Source organism: Pocillopora damicornis, chromosome 13 (assembly GCF_964200805.1).
Source record: "Pocillopora damicornis chromosome 13, jaPocDami1.2, whole genome shotgun sequence".
NCBI lineage: Eukaryota > Metazoa > Cnidaria > Anthozoa > Scleractinia > Pocilloporidae > Pocillopora > Pocillopora damicornis.
Genome location: NC_142682.1, coordinates 4,400,018 through 4,420,208, shown reverse-complemented (window position 1 = coordinate 4,420,208; position 20,191 = coordinate 4,400,018). Strand labels below are relative to the sequence as shown.

Below are 20,191 nucleotides of genomic sequence, written 5' to 3'. Positions count from 1 at the left end.
TGCCGCGAGAAATGCCAACACCAAAGCCACTGAATGCGTAACTTTTGGTTTTTCTTTTAGTATATTGCTTTTTTCCCCTTCTAGGAAAGTTTGAACCTCACAGTTCGTCACAGTCTGTCAGCGATACGGGTATTTTAGTGTTTTAGCCGCCACAATCCGAGAAAGGTCCGACAAATGACCGTGTATTGAGAATCGCGAAGACTTTGCCATTCATTCATCAACCTGACTGAGTGGCGCCAAAGGCGAGTGACGTGTCAGCAGCTGACTGTTTATATCAACACACACACGTGAAAAAATACGTTATTTTTTCACGTGCGTTGTTACGGCTTTTCTCAGGACCGGAAATCCCTGTACAACACCGCAGTTTATGTGATGTAACGTATTCTGCTCTCCACCAGATAGAGACTCATCCAGTGGATAGCGTTATCCATCCTTCCAACAACCGGGGCCAGGAAATTAAAAACTCATGTACAATTCATAATGTGCATTTCATCACTACTGTTGCTTAACTGACTTTAAACCGTGAGGATAGCACGGAATACAGTTTGACTATAACTGATTGATATTCGTCAGAAATCGATATACAGCTGTGTGCAGAGAGGTTGTCGGACAAAGGGCAAAGTGCACACAATATCCCCGAACGACATTGTGGGTAGTTTTCAGGTCACGGTTCCTTGACATTAGGATTTCAGGAAAATCTGAGAAGACATCACTTTAAAGAAAAAAGGCACGGCGGGTTTGATGAATCTACTTTGTTCACAAAACAAACAATTAATTCTAGCCTAAGTCTTAATCAGGCATATCTGAAAAACATCGTATAACTCAGTGAAATTGGAATTCAACAGATATCTCAGATCACAAAACCGAATTGGTAAAGTACTTTAAACTGTACCATTGTCTAAACAAATATAGTTATAAATTACAATTAAATCCATCTTGTGTTTTTTGCCATAAAATCACCTCTTAACTGTGCGTACCATCTCGTAGAAAATATATAGGAAATAATTACATGTTATCCACCTGTGTCCGAGGTCTTGGATGTACCCTGGGCTATATAAAAGTGGCATGTTATAATGTGCTACTTATAAAGTAACATATTGTGAGATTAGCTTTGCTCGATTTTTACCAAATTAAGCTGAAAATCATTGCTAGATTTTTATATTACCTTCTCATTAAGTATGCTTCTCAAAAAATAAGCATAACTAAAGTCCAAATTCATATATATATATAAATACATATAAGTTCTGTCTGACGAGCGCTTAGGCGCAAAACTCAGAGTAACAGAGAATCGATGCGTCCTCTTTGACTTTCACATATACACACACACACACACACACACGCACACACGCACATATATATATATTGTTGATAATAAATGATATTTTCTTTATTTTGAGTGACATGCCTGTTCTGATGAAACACCATTAACCACTGGACCTAATTCCACACTAGAAGTGATGACTAACTGTGTCAAAATGGTCGATGTTGGCATCACGTTCCTCTTCGACGCCATTTTGTTGCTTGTGGAGGCCAGAACTGGCACCGACCCAATATTTATTTCTGGTTGCCAAGTCCTCTTGACGACGAACGACTCAAAATTACTGTAGCCTTCTTCTCCCAAGACATTACAAAGTTGAAAATAGAATGAACTATGGACCGAACTTGAAAATAATCAATCTTAAAGACCAAGCAAGTCATGACTTCGGTGGTGTTCGCTTCAAAAAACTGAAAATATGCTGATTAATTCAAACTCAAAAGAAAAGCTTCACCGAAATATACTTGTTTGCGTCGAGGCACGGTTTTCATTTTGTCAGCGTTTGTAACTGTCTGACTTCTTTCAATAAGAGAGCACATTATGATGCATACCGCAAGTGCCACGGTCTAACCTGTATTAAGTGTCACCCACTGATAACGGAGGGTGACCACGAAATAGAGGTATTATAGAAAGCGCTAAAAATATTACGTTAGCCCATCATTGACCTCTTAATGTGCAAAAACTTGTTCAAAAAACTACTAACATCGATTTTAGGCGATCACTACAACATGGATTAGAATTTTTACTTGAAAGATTATTTTCTTAATTATTATTTCCGTGGTTCCGCTTTAAGTGACCGCTTAATACAGTACCGCTTGATACAGGTCCGATTGTATATCTATACATGCCAACCTGTATTGAGGAAGCCTACAGAGCGAACGGAGTTCCTGATTGGTGCGGTTAAGTTCCAGCTGTCAATCACAAGCCAAATGTGTCATTTGGACAGTTTCCTCTTGCGGGAAAATGCGAAAGATGGCTTTGTACATGGTGAAGTTGTTAGTTTCGATTCCGCTTTCGAGAAAATACTTAAAATCTTTCGGGATTTAATATGTCTCGTGTATTAAAAACGCAACAAAAAGAAGCAATTTCTACACTGTTTTCTGGAAAGGATCTATTTGCCGTGTTGCCAACTGGTTTTAGAAAAAGCCTGATATTTCAGGTGTTGGTTTGTAAGAAAGTAATTATGACGGGGAAGCTTTGAGCGTAGTTGTCGTTCCTCCGATTCATCGCATTGGTTAGTAAGCATCTTCGATCGGATTAACGTTAGCTACGCCACATAGTCACACCGTTTCACCAGAGTATGCCGCTTTGCATCAAAAAAATTATATGGGTGCCTAGGTTTTAAAAATGATAAGCAAATTCACTCGTCAGAGGATTCAAACTTTTCTAACACCGGACTGATGCTGCATAGCTCGAGTTCCAAACCGACCTTGAACAAAAACTCCTATTTTTTTGGGCAAGTACTCATTAAGCTTCATCGTCGTTTTAGTTATAAGCAAAGAAAACAAATCAAGATCTGTTGTCTACAAAAAGCTACAGGAAGATATAATGAAGTTCAAGTCACAAGGCAATCAGGTGGACAATCAGACATGGTTAAATATATATATAAGATTTAATGAATGTGACCGAGAAGTTACAATTCATAGACCCAACTTCTGGACACTCCCATCTAGTGTCTTCATCAGGGGTGATCTTATCGCTTCAACAAGAGAAGGTCCTTTAGATACTCACTAATAAGTTGACTTTTTTTATGACGAGGCTTGTGAAGATGGTTGATCTGAGAGAAAAGTTAACGTCCTACATACGATCATACACGCAGTCATCAATGGAAGCTACCAAAACATTCGAATCAAACAGAATTGGGTGACTTGTTGCAATTTGAAGATCTCCTTGATGATAGTAACCATTTCGTTCAAAAAACTTCGGAAGGCTCAACTGGCCACTGCGGGAGTTGCAGTCGTTTCGCCTAGGAGAAGTTTCGCTGACGACTAGTTCGCTAACAGTCCAGGCGGTTTCGCTAACGTTTCAAGTCAGTTAGTTTACGTATCATGGCTCATTTCGCTAACGTCATAGGCAATTTCACTAATGTCTCTTTCCAGTTTTTTTCTTCGAAACAGCGACTATTGAAATTTTGTACCGTAAACATATGTGTAAGATCGGCCAAAAATGGACTATGCTCGACCTACTGAAGTCGTCTAAAATCGATGTATCGAATTGACTTTGTCGACGCATCGATTTGACTTTAATTTGTTTTGAATCGACCTATACCAAGTCGACTTTCAGTTTGTATTGAAACGATCTGACCTCCTTATGACCATTCGGTCGATTATATCTAAGTCAATCAAGTTCTGCCTGCGGGATCATTAAACGTTTTGTAATGCGTCACCGAAACGAACGAGGAGATGTTAGCGAACTGTTTCGAGAAATTGGCGAGACGACCTAAGATGATAGCGAACTGCTCGTTAGCGAAAGGACCTGTAGGGAAAGCAACCAGGTACTTAAAAAGGTAGTAATATTATCTCGATCTTAGCAATTAGCTGATAGGAATACTCCGTCCGAAATCAAGGAAATTTAACAAACTGGCCCACACACCCGTAATGCAGTTCTTTCAAAATAGTAAAGAAATTTAATGGCCACCAAAACCTGCTAAATTATGCGAGAGTGCAATCAATATTCCAGACACACTAGATGCTTTTCTCCTAATATTCTCGTAATTGGTAACACAATCTTGCCGCAGAGGAGAAGGAGGAGATGCCCGACAACGAACGTTCTGAGACATGAACACGATGGGGGTGAGGATTAAGTCCCTAAGTTGCGGCCGCTTTTTGTTCAGTTGTTAGAGTTGTTTTTCACGAGTGATCACAGATAAATGTTCGTACTTAATCTTAACCTGAAAGTTTAACAATTCACACCATGCGCAAAACTGAGAGCAAAGATAAAAGTAAAACCTTTCTCACTGATTTCTAACTCAGCAGTACTGACATTTTACTTTTTTTTAATTATGCAACCGGCCATTTTCTGAATCTACTTGCAGCTCTGCCCAAAGAAGAGTTACGTTGGTTTTTAGAAGGACTATATCTCCTTCGAAAAGTTTTGGATCATCCAGAAACCTCGCTGAAAACGAAATTTCAAGGTTACTTTTACATGTAGTCCAGCTTTCCTAAAATCAACGAATTCTTAAGAATTCATGAGAATCTAAAACGTATAGTTTCATAAGTTGAGAAAAAATAGTAAAATTCTGCGCAATTTTCTATTAAGAATTCTTATCTAAAATATGTTACCAGTTATTTTTACATTACCTTTGGACTCTTTGCAGAACACGACTCCGAAAGAGCGAGAATGAAGAGTAAATTCCATAATTCCCATCTCTGGCATCAGCCGAGCAATGAAGCACAGTCAAAGCAGCTAGAATTTATATGAACTTGTGTCGATTCACCTGTTAAGTGCACATTTTATTCAATGGAAAAACAACTTCTTTTTATTGGCATGGTGACGCAGTTGATTACATACGCCCCTGCTTAGACTTGCTTGACCTCAATGAACAATTATGAAAAGAAGAGAGCCCCTCTTCAAAGACTCCAGGCTCTTCGTAGGTTGGAGATGCGCACGCACTAACTGCTTGGTATCATACGCCCCCTGCACCAGTCAAGATTGATAAACACAAATATTAACCAAAAACCGCAAATGAATCGCCTTCTCTACATAACTTTGTGTCACACAAGGTTTATTTCCGAAAAGGGAGTGGGCGGAAAAACTTTATTCAAAGAATGTTTTAACTGCTCAGATAGTTTTCTTACCAACTCCTTCGATGATGGGCGAAAAGAGTGGGAAACATCATTTCCTATGAATTTAGCATTTTGATAAAACCCCGGACCACCATGAGAAGAGATTCTAGAGCAAAAACCTGCAAACTAACTTGACGCCTCTCCGGTTTTTGTCAGGAGCGTTTATTTTTGGTCAAATTCTTAATCGATCCCGTTCAAAATACCGGTACATAAAAAAAAAAGAGTGTTGGCTGAGCAGGTGATTCTGTAAACTGACTTAATGCCTCCTTTTTTTTACCCGCAGAGTTTATGTTTGGTCAGATTCTTAAATGATTCCACGCTAAACCAATTAAAAAATAGAGATGCCTTGATTGTGCTCTGTTCTGTTGTAAAGCACGCAGAGAGCGGCTAAACCACGAAAGAAGTGTAGGGAGAAACACGAGTTCGGCAGGTCGAATTTAACACGATTGCCTAAAGTTTTTTAAGCTCCGCTGTAGAATCTAAAAGAGATATGCCTAGAGAAATCCGGTTGAATTAAAGCTCAGAAAAAACACGCGAGTTTCTTCACATGGCAATTAGAAAACAAACTGCTCAAGGCTTGTGTTTTATGAATGAACAACAGCCGAATTCAAAGAACATAAAGATTGTTCGGAATGACAGAGCCGTAAAACACGACTGCTGTGACTGATGTGTCCTTCCACTCAACGCATCAGTAAGAATATCAGAGCAAGCTCCTTGTTATCCACTCCAAGGGTGGCCGATGTAAATTCTGAGGCTTCCTTTACTGCGACGACCGCAAATCTTCGTGATGAGCTAGCCGCGATGGACCTCAGCACGATCGCACTCGCACTGACACCGTCATGATTAGTATGAACTTTAAGAGTTATGCCAGTTTGGCTGTGTTTAATTTTTATTATCGTTCGTAAACTTGCAATCTAACAGAGTGTGAAACCCTTAAAAACTCGTATTGTTCATTTCGTTTTCTCTTTGAGGTTTTTCTCATCTTTTTCGATGAGGTTCTTTTGAAAAGCCCGATTTTTTTATCATTCTATCCCCATATAGAATGTTGATGGTTCTAACAGCGTGTAAGAGGCTGTTCTCATTTTGGGCTCTCAGTAAATCATTCTGGAGAGGAATCTTAGCTTAAGATAAACTCAGGTTAGAAATCCTAATATGAACCCAGGATTTTTGTGTACCACCCTCCTGACATATTTATGAAAAATATCTTTCTTTAAACAGCTTATTCGTTGTTTTTCTTGGGGACATAGAATGCTGGTGAAAAAAAAAAAACGTTTGAAGGAGACAATTCTAACAACTAAACTAAAATATTGCACCCTCGCATAGTTTAGCAGGTTTTGGTGGCCATGAAGTTTCTGTACTAATTTGAAAAAAAACTGTATTACGGGTGTGCAGGCCAGTTTGCTAAACTTCCTTGATTTCGGATGGAGTATTCCTATTAGCTTATTGCTAAGATCGAGATAATATAACTACCTTTTTCAGTAAGCAATTGTTTTACCAACAGGTCCTTTCAATAACGACCAGTTCCCTATCATCTTAGGTCGTCTCGCCTAACGTCTCATCGTTCGTTTCGGTGACACATTTCAAAACGTTTAATGATCCCACAGGCAGAACTTGATCGACTTAAATCTAATCGATCGAAAAGTCGTAAGGAGGTTAGATCGTTTCAATACAAACTGAAAGTCGATTCAAAACAAACTGAAATCGAATAGATACTTCGACAAACTCGATTCGATACATAGATTTGAGACGACTTCAGCAGGTGGAGCACAGTCCATTTTTGGTCGATCTTACACATATGTTTACGATAAAACATTTTAATTGTCGCTATTTCGAAGCAAACAAAACTGGAAAGAGACAGCAATGAAATTGCATATGACATTAGCGAAATGAGCCATGATACGTCAGCCAACTTACCTGAAACGTTAGCGAAACCGCCTAAACCGTTAGCGAACTGATCGTCACCGAAGCGCCTCCTAAGCGAAACGACTGAAACTCCTGCAGTGGCCAGTTGAGCCTTCGAAAGATTTTTGAACAAAAGGTTGTTATTATGCGTGTAGTGGTACTTGTTGTTGTTATCAGAAGGGCCTGATTGTCTGGAAAGCTTTGCCGAGAGATAGCTAAAGTGAAATATTTTTCATTTTGAGGATATTTGGAGACAACTTTAAGTTTGTGTCAGTGGTGAGCTAAGTTATGGACTGTAGTGGGCTCAAGTAAGTGATGGAATGTAGTGGGCTTATGAAAGTGTATTAAGGATGACTGTTGTACTGGATTTAGGAGTCACTTCTTAATAAGAATAGTATACGTAATTTAATTGAAGTATTTGAGTTTGAAGGAGTTTGGTGTTCTTTCTTTTGATTAAATTACAACGTAACAAGGTTTTCAAAAGAGAAAAAAAATTTCGTTTCTAACTCTTTTATTCCATTCTCTTCTGCTCAATACAGCAATCCACTGGTTGATTTAAAGTTCCGAGGCCCTGCAAAAAGTAAAATCAAATATCAAAATCTATTATGAAGGGTCTGCTCCTACATCGCTAAAATGATATAAATAGAACTGATCTGGCATTTCTAGGCTCAATTTTGCTCGTGCCTTTTATTTTCTAGTGTCTGCTTAAGCTTTTGAAATTTTGCGCGAAGGATATATTTGCTTTCTCACCTTCAGCCCTTTCTGTAGTACTTGCGGAACGTCTGAAGTCTGTCCGGGTGACTGATATGATTTCGTGAGCCAATGGTAACTTAAAAAACTTTCAGTTTCCGTACAATTTACGTTAATTAGCTTTACAATGAATTTCATTCCCTCCCACAAGCTTTATCATTTTTATCAGAGAGCTTTCCATTCTTCAATGGACATTGAAAATTTCATACATAGAGTGTAAGAACGTACCAATGGTAACGTACCCCTCTTCGCTTAGCTCGAACTGTTGGCCATCCGTTCTTGGAGAAAGCCTTAGGCCCATTATGCACCACTCTTCTGTAGTCGTAACGAACCCCGTGAGAGTTGATAGTGGATTTACGTCTCTTTGAGAAGTTATGCTTCATTCCTATAAGTCTAATCATTAGTTGAAGAGAAAAAAGCAAGTGTGTTTAAAACTATTTTAAATATCTTTTCCCCTAAACACACGTTGCAATAATTTGAAGACCTTAATTTAGTAAGGCCTATTATAGGTTGTGTTTCATATTTTACAGTAAGGTAAACGCTTATCTTTTTTTTTGAACTTTTTTATTTTTTAAACTGATCCATAAAGTTATAGATAATTCAGTGTTACAGCGAACTCTTGACAAGGTCAAGAATATTACTTCATCTTTATTCCGGAATACCAAAAAGAAACTTCAACGTGTATTATTCAGCCTATCTTAAAGATTGTCCCCATTCGGAGGTAAGGTTCACTCAGATTAATGTTTCAAAGTAAAGGTCGTTTAAAGAACTTTCGGTATAAGACTGAAAATTTTTGTTGATCGAATCGCCGTAATTCTTAATAGAAACCCTAAAAACCCTAGCCCTACGTGAATCTGCGTTCTAATGACCGCAGAGTACTTTAGTCTAATTTTCCTAACTCTTAATTCAGGGGTATGTCCACTTACCACGTTAGATGTTCCGCCACAGTATTCTGATGTATCTATTCCTGTCAGAACGAAATTGTTCGTGCCAAAAACCCAAAGCGTGCCCTATAGGAAATTACTTATTGTGTACTGGCTACCACTTGTGTTGAGCTATGAGGACACCATTAGGTCAGGGCACAATCTTAATCTTACTTACCTCCTCGCAAATTCAAGAACAATCCCCACAAAAGCTTTAAAAAAGTTCTGTTGTAGATATAATCTCCCATGAACCATATCAACGCGGAAGAATCTTAATGACTAAGTGAACTAATAAATATAACGAGTTTTTTGTCTCTTCTCATCCCTCACTTTTTGTAGTGGTTGTTGTTGTTGTTTTTTTTTTTGTGATAGATTATTGGTTCATTGTAGATTGTTGGCTAATTCTCTCCATGAAAAAAAGAGAAAGCACAAATTTCAACGGACAACCCGAGCACAGTGGTTCATAGCCACAGTAATAAAAGCAGTGGAGCAATTTGAATAAATCAAGCTATGGACTTCTTCGAAACAAAACAGTGATCACCGCTCTTTAAAATTTATTTTGGCCAAAAATTACTCTTAGCTATGCTTAAGTCCTTAAAAGGTATTTTAGTGTACGTTTATTTCGCAATGAGTCCTTGGAACATGATTGTTTTGTCCTAGAGCCACGTAGTACCCACCAATTTTATGAGCCATGATTCATGATTTCATGATTCCCGTGGTTCAGCAGCCAGGATGTAGGTTGATGTCATGACGCCTTCCCACATATAATGAACATCTCAAAACAATAACAAGAGCAGCATTAACAGAAACAAGATTCTCTCTCTAATGCAGATATATATCTACTTGAAATTTATTTCTTTTGCATGTGAATTCTTGCAGTACATGTACACCAGCTAGATTTAAGGGTTCCTTTTCCCTGTAGTGTCGAAATCATCACGCTTCCACACTTTTCCAACTTAAAATCAAATAAGTTATCCACATTCAATGGGAGCAACCTACACTTAATCATCAACTTTATTATGTTCATTCAAAACTTTCCTTGTAAATGCATTCATCGTTCTGTAACTATTGTTTGTTTTGTCCAATCATCTTTTTACTACATAGTCAAGGCATCTCTATTTGTTAATTGGTTTAGCATGGGATAATTTAAGAATCTGTCCAAACACAAACTCTGCAGACAAAAAAGGGGAGGCAGTAAGTCAGTTTGCAGGATCACCTGCTCAGCTGATACTCCATTTCTTGATGTCTTTTGAATGCTGTTAATTCGAGTTTGGTTTTGCATGGGATCATTTAAGAGTTTGACCAAACACAAATGCTACAGATAAAAAAGGAAAGGCGTCAAGTCAGTTTTCAGGATCACCTGCTAAACCGATACTCCATTTGTTTGACGTATTTTGAGTGCTGTTAATTCGAGTTTGGTTTAGCATGGGGCCATTTAAGAATTTGACCAAACACAAACGCTGCTGATAAAAAACGGAGAGGCGTCAAGTTAGTTCGCAGGTTTTAGCCCCAGAAACTCTTCTCATGGTGGTCCGGGGTTTTATAAAGATACTAAATTCATAGGAAATTATGTTTGCCACTCTTCCGCTTATCATCGAAGGAGTTAGCAAGAAATCTATCTGAGCAGTTAAAATATTCTTTTGAACAGAGTTTTTCCACCCACTGCATTTTCGGAAATAAACCTTGTATGAAACAAAGTCATGTATGTAGAGAGGGCAATTCACTTGCGGTTTTTGGTTATATTTGTGTTTATCAATCTTGACCAGTGCAGTAGGCGTATGATACCAAGCAGTAGAAGCGTGCCCATCTCAAACCTACGAAGATCTTAGAGTCTTTGAAGAGGAGCTTTCTTTTTTTCATAATTGTTCATTGAGGTCAAGAAAGTCTAAGCAGAGGCGTATGTAATCAACTGCGTTACCACGCCAATAAAAAGAAGTTGTTTCTCCATTGACTAAAGAGTGCTCCTGACAGGTGAATCGACACAAGTTCGTATAAATTCTAGCTGCTTTGGCGGAACTTCATTGGCTCGCCTAATACAAGAGATGGGAATTATGAAGTTACTCTTCGTTCTTGCTCTTTTTGGAGTCGTGCTCTACAAAGAGTCCAAAGGTAATGTTAAAATAACTAGCAACATATTTTAGACGAGAATTCTTAATAGAAAATTGCGCAGAATTTTACGATTTTTTTCTCAACTTATAAAACTGTACGTGTCAAGGTGATTCGCGTTCGTGAATTGTTCACTTCTTATCCTTAACTGTAATCACAGAAAGAGACTCGAGAATTTCAATTTGTAAAAGGTGCCTTATTCAGTTCATTGCAAATAAGCCTTAGAAGCTCCTGGGCGATACTATGTTATAAATCGCTTTTGAAACAATTCGCTTGAACCAGCGAGATTTGAGATATGGGAATACATTTTATCATGGTTTATTTGCAATTAAGTTCTCAAGAACTCGTTGATTATGGGAAAGCTATACTAAAAGTAACATTGAAATTTCGTTTCCAGCGAAGATTCTTGAAGATCCGAAACTTTTCGAAGGAGATATTGTCCTTCTAAGAAACCAACGTAACTCTGCTTTGGGCAGAGCTGTAAGTAGATTCAGGAAATGGCCGCGTGCTACGATGGTATATACCATTCATCGTTCGCTGTGTAAGTGCTTACTTGTAACATCCATGGTTAGTTATGCCTTTTGACAGATTGCATGATAGAAAAGTGAAATGTCTACGGCTGAATTACAGAAATTTTTGAGAAAGATTTAATTTTATATTTGCTCTCAGTTTTGGGCGAGATGTGAATTGTTAAACTTTCAGGTTAATATTAAGTACGAACATTTATCTGTGATCACAAGTGGGTAGTTTTTTTTTTTTTCTTACCTTCTGCTGAACTTTTTCGGGCTCTTAGTTATCGATGAAAACTAATATTTAAACTTTTATTGGGGTTAAAGCTGTCCATGCTCGAGCAAGGAGAGTTATATTTGCTGGAATGCGTCAGTGGACTAGAGGAACTTGCGTCCGTTTCAGGCGACGAAGAAGAGAACGGGCTTACGTTCGCTTTATACGTGGTTCAGAGTAAGAACAATTATTTTAGTCTATACCAGGTATAAGTGTTCGAAAATGCTTTCCTTGTGATTTCAAAATTATAGTCTCTTTTATATTGCGGCTGTGGCTCACATCTCTCCCGCGAAGTTAATTAACGCAGGTAGGTAATGGTAGTGTGCACTTAAAGCCAACTCATCGATGACAAAAACGCAGATTACTAGTTTCCTCCTTACTGTCACCTATTACTCGTCCTGATGCTCTTTAAACGGGTCGAGAAAGACTAGCAATATGACGAAAAAAACAAGGGCAATAGGAAAAATCTTCCCTGCGTATGCTTTTTGCGCCGGTAGATGGGGACAGACCTTTAACGAACTAGAAGCTCTAAACGGGGGTCTCTTTGAATATATATATATATATATATATATATATATATATATATATATATATATATATATATATATATATATATATATATATGTGTGTGTGTGTGTGTGTGTGTGTGTGTGTGAGTTTTTCGGATAAGCTTTGCTGTTCTCACAGGACGAAATTGCAAGAATCCGTAAACGGAAACGTGGCAGAAACATGTTAAACCGTTCCGGAAACACGACGGATAACCTGTGTTTCCGTTACCGGTTTTGTGACGTTTCCTCGCGTTTCCGTTGCTGCGTATACAACGGAACCGGACCACTTTTACGTAAACATAACGGAATCATGGAGTTGCATGTTTCCGCCACGTTTCAGAAATACGGAAACATGTGATTTCGTCCTGTGTCTAAGAAAACAATTGATCATTGTCTTTAGAGTGATTAGGTATGTTTAATGTAATTTCGACACTTCCACAGGTCTAGATAGCAGCATACGTGTCACGAATTTAAGAAAATAAATGACGCTTTATAAAAACATATTTCGACAGTTCTTCTGTCATCTTCAGTTTACATTTATACAAAGTACAAAGCTGACTTTAAATGCCTAAATGACTTTTAAGCTGTTCATCCTATGTGGGAAGAGTTGGCAGACGTCAAGACGTCAGCCTACATAGTGGCTGCTGGACTACGGGAACAGTGGCTCATGAAATTGGTGGGTACTTTGTGGCTCTACGAGAAAACAGTCATGTTCTAAGGACTCATTTGTGAAATAAACTTGCACCAAAATATCTTTTATGGACTTAAGCATAGCTAAGAGTAATTCTCGGCGAAAACAAATTTTTTTTAAAAGAGCAGTGGTCACCGTTTTGTTTTGAGGCAGCTCATTGCTTGATTTATTTAATTGCTTCATTGCTTTTATTACTGAGGCTATGAACCACTGTGCTCAGATTGTCTGCTGAATTCTTACTTTCCCTTTGTTCATGAAGAGAATTAGCCAACAAAATTTTAATCTATCGCAAAGAAAAACAACAACAGCAACAACAAAAGCGAGGGATGAGAAGAAACAAAAAACTCGTTATATATATTAGCTCACTCAGTCATTAAGATTCTTCCTTGACATGATTCATGGGAGAAAATGTCTACAACAGAACTTTTTTAAAGCTTTTTTGGGGATTGTTCTTGTATTTACGAGGAGGTAAAACACAAGATTAGGATTGTGCCCTGACCTAGGGGTGTCCTCATAGCTAAACACAAGTGGTAGCCTGTACAAAATAAGTAATTTCTATGAGTGACACTTTAACTAATCCTTCCACCCTCAGGGCACGCTTTGGGTTTTTGGCACGAACAATCTCGTCCTGACAGGGATAGATACGTCAGAATACTGTGGCAGAACATCCAACGTGGTAAGTGGGCATACCCCTGAATCGAAAATTGGGGAAATTAGATCCAAGTACTCTGCGGTCAATAGAACGCAGATTTACGTAGGGCTGGAGTTTTTAGGGTTTCTATTAAGAATTACGGCGATTCGATCAACAGAAATTTTCAGCCATATACCGAAAGTTCTTTAAACGATCTATAGTTTGAAACATTAGTCTGAGTGAACCTTTACCTCTGAAGGAGAACAATCTTTAAGATAGGCTGAATAAAACACTGGCACGTTGAAGTTTCTTTTTGGTATTCCGGAATAAAGATGAAGTAGTGTTCTTGACCTTGTTAGGAAGTCACCACAACAATGAATTATTTGTAACTGTATGGATCAATTTAAAAAAATATAGAAAAAAGAAAAAACAAAATATGAGCGTTTACCTTACTGTCAAATAGAAAACACAAACTATAATAGGTCTTACCAGGTTAAGGTCTTCAAAGAATTTCGACGCGTGTTTTGAGGAAAAGAAATTAAAAATAGTTTTAAACACACTTGCTTTTTTCTCCTCAACCAATGATCAAACTTGTAGGAGAGAAGCATAACTTCAGAAAGAGACGTAGATCTGAAAGCAGCTCTCTTGGGGTTCGTTACGACTACAGAAGCGTGATGCATTATAGCCCTAGGGCTTTCTCCAAGAATGGACGGCCTACAATTCGAGCTAGACGAAGAGGGGTACGTTGCCATTGTTACATTCTTACACTCTACGTATGAAGTTTTAAATGTCCATGGAAGAATGGAAAGCTTTCTGATAAAAATGATGAAGCTCGTGGGAGGGAATGAGATTCATTGCAAAACTGGTTAACGTAAACTGTGCAGAAACTGAAAGTATTTTTAGATAACTAATCTTGGCTTTTTGTGGTCACATATTAGGTGAGAATTGGCCCTCTAAATCGTATCACTCGTTTGGACAGACTTCAGATGTTCCGCAGGTACTGCAGAAGGGGCTGAAGGTGAGAGATATATCCTTCCCGCAAAAATTCAAAAGCAGAGAGTAGAAAATATAAAGCACGACCAAAAATGAGTCTAGAAATCGCAAATTAATTCTATTTATATTATTTTAGCGATGTAAGAGCTGAACCTTCATGATGGATTTTGATATTTTATTTACTTTTTGCAGGGTCTCGGAACTTTAAATCAACCAGTAGATTGCTGTAGTGAGCAGAATAGAATGGAATAAAAGAGTTAGAAACGAAAATTCGTGACTGATGTTTTTCATTTTTCACTTTCCAAACAATCAGACCCTGATTGTTTAGAAAGACAACTACCACTACACGACTGAGTCCTTGTATACTTTTACAAAGTATTCTATAACATTCCGGAAGCTTACAACGCAGTTATTTTGGTAGCATTACATCATCACCACACAAGCTAGTAGAATTTTCTAGAAACATCCATAGTATGAATATAGAAAGTTCGTGTATGTATGTCAGCATAATTAGGCATTATAGAACTTTCTAGAGCATTATTTTTACATTTGGCAACCCCGAACAACCCCGACAGCTGGTAAAACTCAATAGACTCTAAAATTATCATTATTATCATCAGGGCCCAGTTGTGGCGCTCAAAGGGTGGGTAACACTATCCAATGGCTGAATTTCGCTATTCAACGGATAGAGAATCGTCCATTGGATAGTGTTATCCATCCTTCCAACAACCGGGGCCAGGAAGTTAAAAACTCATGTACAATTCATAAGGCGCATTTCATTACTACTGTTGCTTAACCGACTTTAAACCGAGAGGATAACCCATTGAGTAAATTTTGACTACATCAAATTAACATTCGTCAGAAATCGATATACATCACTTTAAAGAAAGACGCTCGACGAGTTTCATGAATCTTCTTTGTTCACCAGGCTATTATTTAATTCTACCCTAAGTTTTGGTCAGGCATATCTGAAAAAAATATCGCATAGCCCAGTGAAATTGAAATCCAACAGATATCTCAGATCACAAAACCGAGCTGGTAAAGTACTTTAAACTGTACCATTGTCTAAACGAATGTAGATATAAATCAATATTAAAATCCATCTTGTGTTTTTTGCTATAAAATCGCTTCTTAATTATGATTACCATCTTGCGGAAAATATAGAGGAAATAATAATAGCGGAGCTTGCAGCGCCTGCAGCGTAGCCCCATAATTATACATTATAACAGTAGTAACCTTCAAACCGAAAAAACTCGGACTTACGACCGTACGACCCTACGACCGACCGTACATGGTGCTACTTTTAGCATGCGCGGCCAACTGTACCACGGGAAATAACTGAGCCATTACGTAATGGAAGGGCGAGGGAGAAGGTAGTGCGCAGGCGCATATTCGAGTGTCGAGCCTCTGTGTAAAGTACCGCGGGCACACGGTTAGGCATTTTGCACGAGAGCTTCACGTGGGCAAGTAGATGTGAAGCCGCGTAAGCAAATAATGTGCAACCCGCACTATTATTATTGGTGAGTTTGCAGTTGAATAGTAATTCTTAGTATTTTGCAAATCATAACCAACTTGCAAAGCAACAATACCGGTAGAGCTAAAGCTTTGTCAACGGGAGGAAATTGTTATAATTCAAGTTTGTAGAGAGAGAGTTTTGAGTGAAAATAGGATGAAAGAGACCGAGCGGCCAAAAAAACAAGAAGTAAAAGACGTAAAGGGAGTCGAGAAAAACACGTAAGAAAGTTAGAGAGGACACCAAAATAGGCAGATACGGCGAAAGGAACGCGAAAGAGAAAAAGAAAAGACATAAGTATTAAGGCGAATATCTAGCCAAGAGCAACGCGAGAAGGAAATACAAAGACGCTGCCGAAAACAGCCTGAGACTGAGAAGAGGTCATCAACAAAGAGAGGCGAATTACAAAGGATCCTAGAAAGAAGAGGAGGTAAGTCATGTCTTTTTTGGGTTTTCTCTAAAGAAAATTCAAACCTTTTGTAACAATCGTCGTTTGATAGTAGATTCAGTTCATAATTAAAATCACGTTTCGGTAAAACAACGACTTTGGCCTTCATCGCCCAAAAACCAAAGTGTTTGTACTCTTCAAGGTATTTCTTGCCCTGTCGTTTGGAGTGTTTTATACAGATGTGGTGTTAATGGAAAAGAAGTTATCTTACAGATTTTTTTTTGCCCAGAAAGCTTTCAAATGATAGCGAACGGCGAGCGCAAGTTTCAACTTCTTTCTCTCTTCAGTCAACTATCCCAGGATTTACCCTATTCAATTACAACAAATCGCACTTTGTCGAAGAAGTGTTGTTTCAGCCTAAGAACGAAATAGTTGCCGTTCCCAAGATTGAAATAAAATGAGATTGAGTCAGCGATGTCCATGTTTACATTTATTCTGACGCGGTAATTTGATTTTGACAATATTTTCATGTGAGAGCCCGTCAAACATCTGAGAATTAAATTACGGACCGCAAATGTGTGGTGCAAACAAACTAACGGGTAAAAAGGAGTTAGTTCTACTGCAGAATGAGTGAATTTTATTGTTTAATCATGGTACTTTTCAGCACTATGTTTTCATGCTTTCTACTCGATTCGTTCGAACTTCAGGAAATGGTTCAATTGTCTCAAAACATGGAGCCACTTTGTCTTCTCTCAACATCTCGAGGCGTACTTACTGCTCGGGTTATGATGAACATGCTTGCGATACGATATTTTTTCGCAATGCTGGAAACTGAAGAACCGATCTCTGTTAACGATAGTCATCACATTTTGTAGGAAGCGTCTGAGCTGTGATCGAGTAATTAAACGGGGTCTCGGCAATTTGAGCTCACAAGCACGCTGGTAAACACATGGTTAGCGTAAATAATTGTTTACAGTTTTTTAATTCGAGAGCCGTTTTTGAGATTCCGTTTCTGTAACCTTCTTGGCTATTTTCCGTTGCATTCATTGAGGTACAACCTCGGAGTTTCATAGGTGTTTATGAACGATAAAGTCGTATCGGCACCATAATTTAGGAAGGTTTTGTTAACACATTACCAGCTTACAATTCGCGAACTATTTCTGAAAACCTGCTTGGATATTTTCTTTTGAATTAATTGGGTCACGCTCTCGGAATTTCAACAGTAATTAAGAACGATAAATCCGTATATGTAGCACAAGTGAAGCACATTTTAAACTTTCCATTCGATTTTAACTATACTTGATTGACTCTCGATAAATTGAAGTGCCATAATACGTTGACTATTTTACTATTTTGTAGCCCCAAAAGCCCGGCTTATGACTCTGAAGGTACTGGACTTGATATATTTGATACACAAGGCACCCCTCTCGGAGGAAGGTTAGAATGAAATTGCTTTTACGACCGTATATTGCACCCGGTTTATATATGTAGCTAATTGCTTAAAAATACCTATTATAGCTGTATTCAGAAGCAAGACACGGAGGTAGTGTACTTCTGTGTTATTTTCATTGTATGGGGTTTCTTTTATGTAACAAAAATCCATTCCTTTAATTTCATCCTTAACCTGCTTGCAAATAATTAAATTTTATGTTTTAATTCAAGTGTGAGAAGATAAAACAGAAGTGTCATAGAGTTCTCTTTCCAGACTTAATTCAGATGAGAACATCAGTAGACTAGTTTATGTCATATGCTTCTCCTGAATCTTTAATTTAATTGCCCAGGTCTTTTTCACAAAGCCTCTTTTATATCTCTGTGTGCCAGCTAATGATTAAAATCTCAGTGAATAGATATGCCATATTTTAGAATTCATAAATGGCATTCTCTTTTCACCCATGTGAAGAGATATTACCCATTTATTAAACTAAAATCTTAATCATGAAGTCAACTTAATTTCAATGAGTTTGAAACTTCATTGTGCATAAGAACACTTTACTGAAGTATGTTACATTTATTTGCTTTCTTTCTGGTACATATGATTACATAACCCTTTGACTCTCAAGATATTTTCATTAGTAATTCTCCTTACTGTCTGCCATACAATTTATGTGATGTTAGGTTAGAGAATTTGGAATTTGATCAACCAATTATCCCCTAATTGATATTTCTCTTTATTCTCATTACTCGTCTGCTAGATATTGTATTGATTGTGTAAGGAGAAATTCTGTCTAGGTCACTAGTGTGACTAAAGGGTTAAAATGGGGGATTTCATTAGATTGTAATGATTAAATTTTCTTATGCTTTCTAATGTAACAAAAAAATGTGATGCGAATCTGATGTTATGAAACAATGGAAAAACCTTTTGCTGGTAGCGTATGTCTTTAATGTTTAAATGTTCATGGGAAATGCTTTTCTTTGAAAGCAAGGATACAGAAGTTTTTATGGCTGATAGAAATAAGCTGGTTCCAAGTAGTGAAAAGCAAACTGACACATTTCATTCCTTACTGCTTGACATGCTTCACTCAAACATGTCAGTTGTGTGTATCTACCATTGTAAAGGTGTCTTTCATGAAAAGTATTTATTTGTGTGGCTGTTGTTCTTTGTTGAACTTTGATTAGCGCTAATCCACGATTAAATAGGCTAATCGCCGATTAAATTTAAGTCGCCGATTAGTTTCTGTTGTTCAAAGCCCGATTATTCCTAACCTTCGATCAAACCAAGGGTTAAATCTAACCCTGCTCGCTAGGTGGATTAAATCCTTAATCGGCAGATTAAAAAATAAAAATCACAACATGGCTGACTTGTTGTATGGTTGTGTTGGTGTTGATGGGTGAAGAAAAAGGAAGCAAAGAGAGTTTAGGAGCATCGGTTTCACGATAGATGGATATACAGACGAAGAATTAAGAGCAAGGTATCGCTTTGGAAAGGAGTCTATAAAGTATATTACCGACCTTTTGGCAGATAATCTTCGTCGTAAAACCAACCGCAATCATCCTCTCTCCGCTCTCCAACAAGTCCTCATTGCTTTGCGCTTCTACGCCATTTGTTTTTTTGTTTACATGGGAGTACATGTAAAAGAAAATAAGAAAGAAACAAAAGTCTAAAGTCCGTTAATTTTCATTTTGCTTTGTGTTTGTTAGCGAAGTATACATTTTATGCAAGGTATGGACATTGAGAGGTATTACAATAATGTTTCCATTTATAAACTTACCTGTTTCAAACCCCTGTAACCCAGTAAATGACGGTGTGTCACTGAACATGTTTATTATTTTTAAACTGGCTTCTGATGGGTTCGGGGGAGCAGGGCCACCACCTGTCTTCTTCTGTTCACTTTTAAAGGAACTGAATTCTCTTTTTGCGTGACTCTGGAGGTTTTTCCACTTGTCTCGTACTTCCTGCGTTGATCTTGCTGTCACACCGACGGCGTTTACCGCCTCCGAGATTTCTTCCCAAATCTTGTTTTTTTTTGCATTTGTTATACTGTTGGTAAATTTACTTTGAAGAATGTCCATATTTTCTTCAAATTTTTCCGTTAAAACGGAAATTTCAGCGGGTGAAAAGTTTGCTTTCCGCACTTTCTTCGCTGGAGAAGCCATATTGACAAAAATATATTTCCGGCAATTTTATGACGTAAACTGGCACAAAATAAATTATAATTAATTAATATAATTCATTTTATGCTTAATCGCGGATTAGTAAATCGACCGAGTAATCTCCCTTTGAACAACCGTTTTTTAACCAACGATTAACTAACCCACGATTAAGAAATTTAATCGCCGATTAGGCCTAATCGGTGATTAGTTTAATCGCGGTTTTGAACAACCGGGCCCTGATGTTTATAAGGCAATTGCACTCACCACAATTA

The 20,191-nt window shown here is 37.9% G+C and overlaps 1 protein-coding gene across 1 annotated transcript; it reads left to right on the top strand.

The window, feature by feature from the left end:
* The first annotated feature begins 10,722 nt into the window (after positions 1-10,722).
* LOC113667414 (zinc metalloproteinase nas-4) lies at positions 10,723-14,697 on the top strand. The gene is made up of 8 exons (XM_089192138.1): positions 10,723-10,784; positions 11,179-11,322; positions 11,618-11,741; positions 12,697-12,788; positions 13,396-13,479; positions 14,032-14,174; positions 14,373-14,452; positions 14,620-14,697. Exons 1-7 carry the CDS (start codon positions 10,727-10,729, stop codon positions 14,448-14,450), a joined length of 723 nt encoding a protein of 240 aa, XP_089048264.1. The 5' UTR covers positions 10,723-10,726; the 3' UTR covers positions 14,451-14,452; positions 14,620-14,697.
* Positions 14,698-20,191: the final 5,494 nt, after the last annotated feature.

Bases quoted from the DNA above. Each gene is read 5' to 3' on its own strand.
- LOC113667414 (XM_089192138.1), top strand. From the start codon at position 10,727: ATGAAGTTACTCTTCGTTCTTGCTCTTTTTGGAGTCGTGCTCTACAAA. The intron at 10,785-11,178 runs GTAATGTTAAAA...TTTCGTTTCCAG, and splicing joins GCTCTACAAAGAGTCCAAAG to CGAAGATTCTTGAAGATCCG. The intron at 12,789-13,395 runs GTGGGTACTTTG...TTCCACCCTCAG, and splicing joins AACAGTGGCTCATGAAATTG to GGCACGCTTTGGGTTTTTGG.